Below are 14,164 nucleotides of genomic sequence, written 5' to 3' on the forward strand. Positions count from 1 at the left end.
TCTTTGCTCAAACAGAAGCCAGTGTCCATTATTATGAGGCTTGTTTGACTATTGATATGCCAGATCTCAGGTTTCCCAGTCTGTCCATTAAGCACATAACCCAGAGCTGCAATATTTCAAGTTATAAGCTTTTCTATATCTTTCCACTTGTACTTCTGCTTAAATCCACACAATTATTTGTTTCATGTCTTTCGGCCATCAAAGCAACTAACCTTGTTCACTCCAACCGAATCATTTACTGTTAAACTTAACTTGGTAGTTTTTAGGAGGCTACGTCTGCCACTGATCTACTGTACTAACATTGTGCTGATATACTCTTAGAACACAAGCATAAGCAGCTCATTTAAACAGCAATTTAAGAACTCTAAAAAGGGCAGTACAAATGAATGTGAGGTAACAACCAAGATAACCTGTTAAAGATTGAAAGCTGGTCAGTTATTAACTGTGTCTTGTATGGTCACAGTGAGAAACCTGCTTACTATAAGTTGCTTAAACTTGAAACAGATTTCACCTGTAAGTCATTGCATTTTCTTGAAGAGGGTTAGTAGGGTTAGGGGTTAGTCATCATTTTTCATGTCAAAACTGGATTTGCAACCAACTGTCAGTAAATCTGGCCCTTGGTGTATTAAACCAGGGAATTAAAAACACTGAGGTAAAAGAAAAAAAAAGAAAAAAATCTATCAATATTCAGGAATTAGTCCTACAAACTCTGTTTTAGGGATTTTCCCCAAGAAAAGAGTTAAAAGATCCTGTAAATCTGAACAAGTTCTGCTAATAATCTAGTTTAAAAACAGTTAAAAGAAAAAAAAAACGTCTCTTCCATTGCTGCATTCTAGTTCTTTGTGTATCAGACTTTCTGATTGATGTGTCCTGACAAACACTGATAAAGAATACAGACTGAGGATTATCAACAGCTCAATAAATACTCAGTTCCTCCATCTTCTTACATAAGACTGAGACAAGAATGCACATCCATCCAACTACAAAAAGGGAAATCAGCTCTAAATGAAATACTGATGTAAAGGCTTATCTGCTCTAGAAATGTTGCTGTAAGGTTTCAAGTTTCACTATGACAGGAATAAAAATAGTTGTCGAGTGTTTTTGTTTTTTTATTTTCTTTTTTGGCTTAAAATATGCACATTGTGTCGGATGAAAAGAATCTGTCATCTTAATCTGTGAAAACTGCTTTTTAAGATTTTTTTCAGTCCTACCAGCTAAACAATTAGCTATTTCCTAGCAAACAATGTACATTTCTTATCTGATAACCCTATCAATATAATTATTTTGTTCATCACTACCTTTCTGAATCCATAAATAAGACTCCCGTCTCAGTGAGTCATTTGATTCTTTTGTTTGATTATTCTTAGACAGACAGCTGGTTTTGGTCATCCCAAGGTCAATGTCAGATTTAAAACAAAACAATGTTGGCTATTTGATCACACTTTTATTCAGTAAGAAAAATGATCCAACACTGCATATCGGTAATATGCAGCTATATGTAAAACTGCAGGATTAACAGTTAGTTTAAAGGTAAAATTAGAGTCAGGTATCTTCAGTTGCGATAATCAGATGTGAGTGGGTGTCCTGTTTTATTTTAGGAACAGGGTCTGTCATTGTCTGAGCTTCACAACAACTTTTTGTGCAGGTGAATTGTGAAGCAAACAAAAGAGATTCTGAATAGCTCAGAAAACAGTTATTGATGGTCATCTGGCTAGAAAAAAGATTATGAAACCATTTCTGGAGGATATTCAATACAAGACTATCCTCAGGAGTGACTGACTAAAAAAAGAACACTCAAACAGTTGTTTGTCCCTAATGCCACAAAGGAGCCCGAAGTAACTCCTGAGCAACTATAGGCCTCTCTCATTTTGACATACATTGACATTCATAAGTCCACATAAATGAGGAGCATACTGATGAAAAACGTTGAGTATGGCTAGACTTTAGTGACAAAATTGTTGCTCTCCAATAAGGATGCAGCTGTCTGTTTGTAGCTTACATCGGTACAAACCAGCTGACCAGTAGGAAAATGTTTTGTATATTAATGTGACCACAAAAAACATTTCTGGTTTAAAAATGTTGTGATGAACAAACCACTATAATGCAGCATAAGACTCCTATCCCTGAAGCACGGTGGTAATAGTGTCATAGTTTCAAACAGTTTTGCTCAGTTTAGATATCGTTAAAGGAATATTAAATTCTGAACTATACCAGTAAAAATATGTTGCTTAACAGCCCCCTTTAACAGGTAGATTTTGACTCGACTTTAATCCCAAATAAATGATGTAGAGGTACTGGGAACAAGCCATTCCTATAAGGAAACCTACCAAGGTCCAAAAGTTGAGACTTTTCTGCACAGAGGAAATGACTGAAAGGTCCTCAATCTCTTGTGATGGACTGATAAACAATTACCTATTCTTTCGATTTGTGCATAAATATATAAAATCTAAAGAATTTTAAGAAACTTTCAAGCACTACTTACATACTCTCATTACTCCACAACACTAATTCCATCAGTGCCACAGCTTTAAATAATATTCTTTGCTTTGAATCTCTCTTTTTTACACAACTACAGCTTTTTCAAGCATGGTTTTGTTACAGTGCGTGAAGCTCAACACTTCTTGCCAAGCGGAAAGTGGGTGGAACATGCCCTTGGAACTGCTAGAGGACTTTTTAACTAAAACACCAGTGTAAGATGTGTTGAACTTCAACACTTCTTGGATTGATGCAACTTGCTTGAGGAAAATAGAAGCAAATGAAAAGAGTTAGGGAATAAAAAGTGTCTGTCATGAAGTAAAAACCTAGAACATCAAAATGAACATAAAAAATCTGACTGTTACTCTGCAGATGATATTATACCTAAAGAGACTATCAGGAGAATACGCTAACATGGAGGATATTTCGAATTAGCATAGAAGTAATGTTAAATCAGGTCAAAAACAGGAATGCTTCTTACCTAAGTCAAATAAAGTGAGCTTATCAAACAGAGGCATGTAATACACAACCCTGTTTTGAATGAATAGTTGTTTTTCTCAGCAGAAAGAATATATGTGCCTGGAAACTGATTTAACATATATGGTCAACAAACGTGACGCTCTAACTTTTAGAACCATCTTGATGGATTATACACTACTTTATGAGAAACCTTACCAACCTGTTTTTAAAATGCTAAGAGAGTGAAATGTGTGCAAACCATCTGACAACAGATAATAGTAAGGTTAAGATGAACAATTTTCAATACAAAAAATCTCATAAAAACTAAACCACATATCACATCAGTGTCATGAGTAACACAAATCACCAGCATTAGAGATGAAGGTTGACAACTGTATATGTAGTTAAATGCTATGTAACATGACCCACCTTCTCCCACAATGCCAAGGACTTCAAACTTATTCATCACATCACCGAGAAGGAGGACTCCTCCAGCAGGTGAAATGAGCTGCTTGGGTTTTAGCGAGGAGACTCCTGCTTTGACCAGCGGCTGATGGAGTGAACTGAAGACTCCAGAAAAAACATGGCAAGCTCCTGACTACATGCCATCTTCACTCCTCTTTCACTATAACCTCACTATTCCTCCAGCACACCTGGAAATGGATTCTATATATATTTGTCTTTTTGTGTTGTTGTTTCTTTTTATTTAATACAGATCGGCCTGAAGTATCTTTTAGCGGTTCCTTTATTCCATGTCTTTATGTTGATCTTGTACTTCTTTCCAAAGCTCCAAGTGGGCACATCTGGAAGAAAAGACAAGACAAACAATAGAGAAGATATCAAATATGGTATCAGAGGGTCTCTCCAATGCCCTGCTTCCCATAATTTTTTGGACAGACAACAGCATACTGGTTATAAACCTTACACTCATAGCTACTAATTAGGATATTGCAAATGTACAAAAATTGGACTTACGATTGACTTAAACTTGACTTCCACACAAGTCTTATCACATATTCCAATCAGTAACACATTAGTCTGAAGCATGCTACAACTGACTCTACTAACAAGTGTATGGTGCGTGTTCACTTCACATCACAATCCTAAACTTTATCAAAAAAAATTAACTGTTCAATAATGGATTTTTTTAAATTTGGACATTGGAGTATTTAAAAACTACAACAGGAAAAAAGCCTTACAGTAGAAAATCATTAAAGCGAAAGTGAATACGGAGATCACTAAAATATAAATTAGAAAACTGATAACAGAAATGAAGCTAAGCTCATCTGACATTTTAATCTAACCATTTAAAAAATGGTCAGAGTGGTCTCCAAGCACCAGAACATTTTCAGTTTCAGACCTTGTGGATGCTTGTATATACAAATATGGAGGGGATACAGAATGATGAACTAAAGACAGAAGGAAACACTGCTGCAGCAGTAAGCCCAAGATACAGAGCCATTCATAGCGCCACTGATCATAGCTGAGGTGCCATACGCTCCAAAAATGGCACAAAACTTTGCGCTACTTCCAAAACTAGCTTGTTTTTAAAAAAACTGATAGGCAAGGACTTCAGACTGAGCACAGGAGTTCCCAATGTAAATCTGAGTTTTCTGCGACAGCAGAGACAGTGTGAAGGACATTGCATTGTATGGACAGCATCCAAGAAAAAAAAATTTAAAAATCTTGCTCACTTTTCTAAAAGTGCAGGAAGAAACATGATAAAACAACATAAAAACAAACAAACAAACAAAAAAAAAAAACAAACAAACAAAAAAACAGGAATATTAACATTTATGTCTCATGTAAGATCCAACATGCTTGTTATGAATCTGTCGAGGCTCTCCACCGGGTGAGTGTGCTGACAGTGAACTACCGAGGTGAGAGTGTGGTGACATGGGTCTGCACAGGTACAAAAGCTGTTAGGAAGTTTAAGTCCATAAATGACACCACGAATTCCAGAGGACACAGGCTATTGGACACAAGTGTATACACTCCTGTTATTTTTTATTTATTCTTTATACCATAACAAAAACGGCACATCCCTACCTGTCCAGTTTTAACATAGTTCATTTAATGTCTAAAATTGGTTAAAATATGTCAAAGACAGCTGGATATTTTCTAAAGATAATAGCCAGATTGTTCTTTATTGTAATGTCTTGATAGCTTTTTGATGAACTATAATTCATTTTGGTGCAGATATGTGGTGCAAAGAAGATGGCTCCCTGAGACTTTTTCCTATAATTACAATCACCAAGTTCTACTGCTTTTGTTATGAGTTTTCTTCTAATGGCCCTCATGCTGGGTCATTTCTGTGGATTTCAGTTAAATGTGAAAGAGAACTTTAATTAAGCCATTGGTTAGGTCTGATATACACATCCAGCATAATCATCTGGCTGAAAGTGAGTTTTACTTGACCAAGCACTTTAGTTAATGACCAAATAGGAGTTGACTCCAAAACGTTCCAGATGTACTTTATGTTAAATACTAACAGAAAAAATGTTAGCAGCCTGAGTTAGATGGTAACTTGGAAAACATTAAACATGTGCAGCCTGCAACTCTATTTTTTTATATTTTGCTTTTTAACACTCTTTTCCTTTTCCCCTCCAACTTCCAACAGGTTTCCGTGTCTACATGTATGTAGGTCGAATATGTTTTTCTTGGACAATAGGGCTGAAAAGGTGCTGAGCAATTACAGCTGAACACTTAAATCTCTTCCTGTCATGCATCCAAAAATTGACCATAACCACTGAATGCCCACCCAGGACACTGAATGCCCCTTTTGTAATGTGAATGCTGCTTGACTGGAACCACCTAAGCTTCTCATTGTTACAGTCCAACTTCATTTGTACAACATTTGATTTATTCAACAGTGAAAGAAAAAAAAATCATTTTAATGTTGATTTGGTTCATGTGTTTGTGTGGGCGTTTTCTTATGCAGCACACACTCCACAGCTCCGCCGTTCCTCGGGGAAGAAATAAGGTGGATGTAGAGGCCATTCATGTCTTGTCATGGTGCTGCTTGTTAAGAAATTAGATCCATACTGCATCTCGTCTTAATAGTTAAACACATAATATAAAAAAAGCCTGAAACTGGAGCAACATAACACAATGTGTTACTGAAAAGCTGCTTCCTCTTGTAACCTAAAAAGGGAAGGAAATCTTTCTGGAAAAGTCTTGATAGACGGCAACAGGAATCTGGCAACAAGCGAAATCGTAATAAGTTAGTTTGGGAGTGTGAATTTTATAGGTTGGTGCGTGTATCCGCGTGCACGGGAGAGTGTGTGTGCTTGCGCGTGAGTTTGAGGAGAGAGGGAGGCAGTGAGAAGGGGGGATAGTAATGCTGCGTTCTCTGCACCGAACTGCATCTCTCTCGTCGCTGCGTTGCGGAGCGCACCACCATTCCATCGCTGTCCACGCGTTTCTCAGCCTACACAGTTACCAGCGCCAACACCATAACGTAGTTAACGGATCATGTTCACGACAGTGTTGCACAACAAGATCCACATATAGCGTTTACCCGTAGAATCCACAATTATTACAAGCTGGTAAAAGAAAACAAACATAAAATAATAATAATAATAATAAAGAAGAGTCGCGGCCCGTTCGCTGTTAAATCAAATCAGCATTTACCTGCAGCTGTGATGTGTCGCCTGTGAGGTGAGAAAGCTCAGTCCGTGGAACACACTGCATCATTCCCGTGAAAACGATGATGTGGGAAGACGGAGAAACATCCTGTGGAACGTCAGGGGCAAAAACCCGGGCCTTTGCGTCGTGACACGGTCAAATATAGGCTACTCACTCAGTCTTTGATGAAAATGAGACCTGAATCCGCGGGCATAACGCCGATGACGGGGGGCGGGGGGTCAGTGTACCGTCAACAGTTCTTCAGAAGATCCGTGTTCATAACCCCAGCATCAGCTGGTTATAGCAGCAAAATCGTCATTCCTCTGATCGACGCTACAGAGAGCCAATAGAAACACGGACGTCTGCGCGTTCCAGCAGTGTACCTCTCTCTCTCTCTCTCTCTCTCTCTCTTGTGTGTAAGCTGTGATAAAATACAACATTTGAGATGGACATTAGATCCAGTTCATTATTTTTTGAATAATTTCGGACATTAATCACAATTCAAGCGCTCGAACGTTCAGCCCTTGATGGTGATGCTGATGCACATGCACCCTTTGGTCAACCCATGCTTAATAATCTTCCTCTCCTGCCTCTGTCACCTACACCTCCCTTTCAGGAAGGCTGTACTAATCGGAAAAATCATTGAATTCACAGACATACTTCGACCTGTTTCATAATGAAGGTGTACATATTTTGCGCTTCGAGGTTTGTTGCGCAAAAGAAGAAGGAGGAAAAGAAAAAGCATCTTCCTTTGAAAATATTGTGGTTTGACCAGTGCAACAACTTTAGCAGACAGTAAAAATAAAGAAAAACCTTCTCAAACATTTCCATCCTGCCAGGAATACTGAGGGTTTCCTGACATTGAATGTAACTCAATAGAATAAATAAATAAATAAATACGATGTAAAATAATTAAGATGCCCCCAGAAATTGTTGTGCAATGTGAATGTGAATGTGAGGAACTTTTTTCAGGGCACTTATATGTGGTTGTACAAATACATATTTTAAAAGTAAAAATCTTATGCATTACTAAAAATATACCCTTTTTTGTGAACAATGATTTCTATGTTTATATCAGTGTTTCATAGACCTGCTTTATCAATGATCTGCATTTCTAAAATATATAAAGTAATTCTCATTGTAATCCAGCAGCCTAATCCATTTAACAATGAATGAATAGTAAATGGTGAAGGCTAATTTCTAAAAATATCAATGTGACAATGCACCTTCAAACCAGTTAAGACAATTAATTAAACCAACCAATCTGATCATTTTATACCATTACATGAGTATATTTAAGATCAAATAATTGTCAGGTGATTGTAGATGTCAATTCCTCTGGTATAACCAGATGCAATAAAAGCACAAGTGTTTCAAGAGGGACATAAGTGCTGCAGAGTCAGTCTGTCACTGCTGTGATGACAGGATAGAAAACATTCATACCTTTGATTCTTCAGTTAATTATAAACATCAGGCAGAGTGAGGCTACTCATAAAATGTGGTCCAAGACAATGCCAAATCAAAAGTTTCTCACCTAAATTTCAAGCCATAATTGTGATCTGAGTTAGAAGTATTTAAGATTTTAGAGAAATCATCTCACACTGTGCTATTGTTTGAACACGCAGAGAAAGGTTATAATTGTATGCCCACAAAAAGTTGGACACTTTCAAGTCATAATATTTTCTGCTTCAGCAGTGGTCTTAAGTAATAAAAAAGTTATGAAATAATGCAAGACAATACTGATCGTCAGTTAATACATTTACACTAATACTTTTCAAATGGGGAAAAAACTTTTTTGGTTTTATTTCACTACTAGAGTTTATTTGAAGTATTCAACTTTAGGGTAACTAGAATGCACCTAAAATGCACCCCGTTTTTTCTTTTTTTTCTTTTAACAATGTAGACAACTAACGCATAAAAATATATATAAATGCGCTCAGAGAAGCACCAATAAATTACATTACAATAAGACATAATGTAGCACCCTGGTCTAAAAATGAACAAGTTTTATGAGTAATGACACAATGAATTAATTACATTTAATACATGCACTGCTTACGTGTGAATGCATCAATAACACTGATACCAAAGGATATTCATTAAATAATATCCTACTTCTGGACTTATATAGATGACAAACTGGTTTTGCTGTGTAGTTTAAAATGCTCGACCTTGGCAGTAGATTTTATAATGGTGTAATAACATTTTAAAAGGATAAAATTACTCAAGTGGCTGTTTGTCCCTCCTGCACAGTCAATCTGGCAAAAAAATATGTGCACTGGTTTATTGGAGGTCTATCGCATTACTGGTTTTCTCCTGTTTCTTCATTTTTATTAAAGTCACCATTTGTTTTACCCACTTTCATAAACATGACCTTCGCATACCTGCGATGGTAAGTCACCTCCGTGGTTCTCATCACCTTCTGCATGAAAATCGACAAAAAAAATATTAATGATTTCGTTTCCACGTGACCTGGCATATATTATGAAACCCCGACATGAATAATTTTCTTCCTTATTAAAACGCTTGGCCTAATTAATAATTCCCATCCTCTTGTCTGTGTTATTCCCTAAGCTCCAGTGGAAAATATGAATTACAGCACTGCGCAGTGGACATGCGCGGAGCTGCAGCGAATATGGCGGCTTGCATCTGATAGAAAGTGAGGAATCTCTCATCAAAACACCCTGCTGCAAACGGTTGGTACGGCTCGTGTATCGTTATTAATCTTAGGTGCGGCAAACGACGGCTTTCTCTCTCGTGTGTGTTTAGGGCTGCGGTTGAAAGGCGACCAGCTTTCTTGCTATTTGTCCACGTACTGATAGGTAGCAGAGCGTGTTTATAGTGGATTCAGCGCAGACGGGGCGCTTGGTGCTTACAGTAGCTTTACTCAAATCTTCAGATTTCCCCAAGCTTTTCTTCTTACTGGGTTCCTGCACATTATTGGGCTGCAACTACAGAAATGTTTTGCATGACCCTGCAGCCTTGCAGTATCACGCCGTTGCTACACTGTAATGTTAGCAGTGTTTAGCCAGAGTAACGAGACCCGTCCCGCCCACAAAATGTGCCCATAACACAAATGAAAATGCGTCACAGACTTTTCTTCACGTTTAATTTGATCTCCTACTTTTTTCTTTCGCAGCTTGCATTCTCACACCCTGCTAAATCAGGAGAGCAATACACCATCTTATGCCACAAACGCCGCAATTCTTCCTAAGTTTTCCAGTGGGATTCATTCTAAACATTGGCTTTGAAAACGGTTCCGGTGAAAATCACAAAGTCATGAAAGTTGGTAGACGTGAAAGATTTGAGTTATCCTGCAGCGATCCACACCCCTGACAGTTTCATTCCTTTTTTTTGTTAGAGAATAACACGGGAGCCGAAAACATAAGTTTTAAAATTTTCAGGTTTATCCCATTAGCTACTGTCCAATGTTTGTAAAAGCAATTTCACGCTTTCTGTCTTTCTGAAGGATGTGGTGAAAAGTAACATAAAATCACTCATTAACCTCCTGAAAAGTCCTTATGATTAACTAAGCATGTTACACTGTCAGTCAGGAATCATTAGATGATGTATTTTTTTTTCTTGGGCTAAATAGCAATTTTTGCTGCCACGTTGGATAAATGTGAATTTGCTGTTTTAATCAGTTTCATATGTTGGCCACCTTTATACGTGACTAATAATTTAAGAAAGAACAGAAAACAGTTGTATGATATAAATAGTGTTAAAACAAAACAAAACAAACAAACAAAAAAAAACACCCCTCATATTGAGTTTACAAAAGCTCAAATGAGAGAAAAGCAGAACAGGAGAGGCTGGAAATGTTTTTCAACTTGAGATGAAAAAAGATTTTTTCATAGATAAATAAGTGATTGTTTCAGTCACTGATTTGCTGCTCTTGTTTTATCTTATGATAAAACTCTGGTCCTCAAGGGCCACTGTCTTGCATTTTTCAGATGCATCCCTGCTCCAACACACCTGATTCAAATTAAATGATCTCAACAGCTGGTTGTCTCTAGAATGACTAATTAATTTGAGTGAGGTGCGATGAAGCAGGGGAACCTGCAAACCCTGCAGGGCAGTGTCCCTAGAGCAGTGATTCCCAGCCCTGGTCCTCAAGGCCCATTATCCTGCAGGTATTAGATGTTTTCTTGCTTCAACACACCTGATTCAAATTAAATGGATCTCTGACAAGTTCTGCATAAGTCTGCTACTGAGTCATTAGTTTAAATTCAGGTGTTTTGCAGCAGGGAAAAATACTAGCTTATAAAAAATGTTTTAGTTCCTATGAATCTGAAATAATTGGCTTTCTGAAAAGTAACCTGTTTTTAAGGTTGTATTTTCATTTTGATTTTGAGTTTTGTGTACGTGTGGGTCAGCACGATCTTGCCCCATTTTAAGTATCTTTTTTATGTCTTGAGTAAAATTAAAAATGTGTGCATAACTCTCCATATGTGTGGGTGTTTGTTCTGCATAATGAAAATGATCTTAATTACAAACCAAGATGCCTGTCTTACTTTTCTGTTGTAATTTTAACAAAATTAAATCAGTCGGTGTCAAAACCCTTTAATTACTGAGATTGTCAACACATTTTAGTTTTAGGCTTTTTTGATTTTCTGGTGAATATCTTCCTTGAATTTCTAAAACTTTATAGACTAAATTGATGAAAGTTATTGGCAGAATAAATGCAGTTAAATTTTTCCTTACAGCTTTGAGAAACATATCTTTCACATAATTTTAGGTAAAAACTTTGATGTAAACAAAATTACCATTATTGTGTAATAAGGAAATCTAAAAAAAAATTAAATTAAATCAGTCAATGTTTCTAATTTATAATACAGTTTACATTTTTTTATATATTAACTCATAATCAAGATTTTTCTCTAAAGTTTTATGTGGAAAAAAGTACCATTACCAGTTGAGTGAGAGTCATAACTCCTCATGAAACAGGGTCTCAATCCATTTTTCAAGGCTTCTCAGTGTTCATGTTTCATAAACTTTACTCATGTCAGTGTCTGTCTATGTGGAAATTGAGATCGTAAAAATTAAGTGCTTCCTGGTCTGCAGGGCAGTTTTGTCTGACCCGCATGAGTGAGGCAGCTAGATTAGTCCACTGAAACAGCCTGCAGCAGAGCTGGAATCCTTTTCATGTCGGCCAGAAGACGCCCCACATCCACACATCTTAATGGCTTTTTATGGCAGCTTGGAATCTTTATGGCTTCTTTTAAACTCGATGGGATTGATTGCAGAGACAGAGGGTCCTCATAGTGAGGGACAACCATGCTGCAGATGCAAAGACTTGCTAACTCAAAGAAATGAGACATTGTCTGGCTACTAAGTGGATTTTAACTTTTGAATTTATGGATTTAGTTTGGAACATGTGACTTTTTTGGTGTTTTTTTTTATGGTTCATTTGTTTGATTGCTGCAAGATTATATGGACTTTTGCAGAAGGCAGGACTATACTGACATTTTTTAGTGAACCTATTCTGGATTTTGGGCCAGTTTTCATCATAAAGAGAGTGGTAATATTTTAATTCAACTATAATTATTTTAGGCATATGGGGGTAAATTTTACTTTTTCGAAAAGCTGCTAATTCAAATACCAGGAGGGCTCATTTGGACTTGGGGACAAAAAACACACACACCCACACACACACATACACACACACACAAAAACAAACAAACAAAAAAAACACAAAGCTGTCTGATGATTAGTAATGATGATTAATGATGATTAATATGATTAGTTTTTTCTGTTCTTTTAACTTTTCTTTTATATTTTATGTGCAAATTTAAATTGAATAGATATCATTGTTTGCATTTCTGTTATTAGTTACATTTTAGATGTTAATGCAGTCAGACAATACTAACTACTACTACTTGTGGCAAGTACAAAATTTAGTCTGTAACAGTGTTTTTGAGGGAAAATGTTAGGCTTTGAGTGTAATATTATTTTGTTTATCTCATTGTAAGAAAATCTTATCAAAAGTCCAGGTAAACTTCCAGTTTTCACAACCTGTTCATAACCCTAACAACGTGTCACTGGTACATTCAGCTTCTTTGAAAACACATTTAAAGTCATTATTTTGTTTTAAACAGGTTTCAACAAATATATATATATATATATATATATATATATATATATATATATATATATATATATATATATATATAGTAAACTGTTTATTTGTTGTTGTATTTTCAGATGTGTTTTATGTGGTTGCATTAGAGCAGATCCAAATGGTGTAAGCGAGATTGGCTAAAAGTACAGTGTGTGTGTGTTCAAATCAATGAAAAAGACACTTGGTACCTAAGACGCTGAATAGTTAGACACTACTTTTAATGACACTTGTAAAGCAAAAATAAAATTTGGCTCTCACTCAAGATGACAGGAAAGGCTGAGAGATTATTTTTATTTTAAATCAAAGGCTTAGAACAAAATTAGAGATTGTGGCTTTACATAAGATTTTGAACAGAAAATAAAGACATTTGGACAGGTTTTAAGAGTAGACCAAAGTGACTGAAATAACGGGATGGGGATTGCAAAATGGAGGGGGGGAGGATTAGTTTGCATACTAGTTTAGAAAAAGTTTATACATTACTAGAAATCTCAAATAATCTTGTTTGCACCAATAAGTTATCTCAGTATGTCAGTTAATTAGAAGTATTTTGATGACATTTTTGAACTCCTATAATCTCTCCTGTGGCGGTTTAGGTCACTGTGTTTGCGACTTCATCTGCAGCAGAGTGGTCATCATGGGCCGGACACCACAAAAAGGTAGGCCTAGTCTCTGGTTGGCACTGCTTCTCTGATGACTAAATAGGCTTTTTGTCCAGTTCAATGGAAGAAATAAAGTTTTTGATGTACAATTAATTTATAGGTTTATATTTTAACAAGTCACAGCTGCAGGTTTGATGCCTTTTCTGTAGTGAAGTCTCTTTATCAGAAGCTCCCAAATTCCAATGAGCGGTTCAATCACTCACTTTTGATTTCAGATCAAAAAGAGGAGAAGAAGGAGAGACGCAGCAGCATCACAGCAGGCTCTGCCCTCGACAAGTCGAATGGTTGGCTCAGATCCCCGTCATGTTGCTTTTTAGTGTGGAAACTTTCATGCAAACTTTAGTTAATAGCTTTTCAGTGAACAGTTTTTTAAATTCAGCCTTATCAGGGTCCATCCTTTCATTATCAGCTATGTTTTTTTCCCCACTAAGTTCTGTTATAGGTTATCTAAAACACACAAAAAATTACTTGTAAAACTGTGAGTTCAGAAAGATTTATATAATCGTTTCCTTATATGTTTCCAAGACATTAATGTTATAAAATGCATGTTTATTTTTCCTCTGAACTGTGTCGACACGGTTTATTTTAATCATCCTATCTCTGCTTCTGTTGATGCTGTTGTCAGAGCCGTTCAGCTGGGAAGACTACCTGAGAGAAACCTCCTCCGTTGCAGCATCGCCTACTTGCTTCAAACAGGTAGCTCATCATAGAGAGGCGTTTTTAAGGACCCCATTAAACCCACCATGCGTTGTTTAAAGGATAATATAATATTTTTCTTAATGTCTGATCATAAGATCAGAACCACTACTGTTGTCTTTGGAGC

The 14,164-nt window shown here is 36.6% G+C and overlaps 2 protein-coding genes across 10 annotated transcripts in view; one reads left to right on the forward strand and one right to left on the reverse strand.

Moving 5' to 3' along the window:
• Nucleotides 1–6,859, reverse strand: part of cdkl5 (cyclin-dependent kinase-like 5) — a 55,105-nt gene extending 48,246 nt beyond the window's left edge. For all 6 annotated transcript variants that reach the window (XM_041982060.1, XM_041982078.1, XM_041982075.1 and 3 more), the window contains exons 1-2: nt 6,568–6,859; nt 3,364–3,737 (exon numbers count right to left, since the gene is read on the reverse strand). In XM_041982060.1, coding sequence (XP_041837994.1) covers nt 3,364–3,400 — 37 coding nt within the window. In that variant the 5' untranslated portion in view covers nt 3,401–3,737; nt 6,568–6,859. The remainder of the gene's footprint in view (nt 1–3,363; nt 3,738–6,567) is intronic.
• Nucleotides 6,860–9,184: 2,325 nt separating this feature from the next.
• The window catches only part of scml2 (Scm polycomb group protein like 2), a 28,364-nt gene continuing 23,384 nt past the window's right edge, over nt 9,185–14,164 (forward strand). For 3 of the 4 annotated variants that reach the window (XM_041982297.1, XM_041982323.1, XM_041982316.1), the window contains exons 1-4: nt 9,185–9,257; nt 13,271–13,338; nt 13,557–13,625; nt 13,967–14,037. In XM_041982297.1, coding sequence (XP_041838231.1) covers nt 13,317–13,338; nt 13,557–13,625; nt 13,967–14,037 — 162 coding nt within the window. In that variant the 5' untranslated portion in view covers nt 9,185–9,257; nt 13,271–13,316. The remainder of the gene's footprint in view (nt 9,258–13,270; nt 13,339–13,556; nt 13,626–13,966; nt 14,038–14,164) is intronic. The other variant, XM_041982306.1, reaches the window with a different exon arrangement.

Source organism: Melanotaenia boesemani, chromosome 1, assembly GCF_017639745.1.
Source record: "Melanotaenia boesemani isolate fMelBoe1 chromosome 1, fMelBoe1.pri, whole genome shotgun sequence".
NCBI lineage: Eukaryota > Metazoa > Chordata > Actinopteri > Atheriniformes > Melanotaeniidae > Melanotaenia > Melanotaenia boesemani.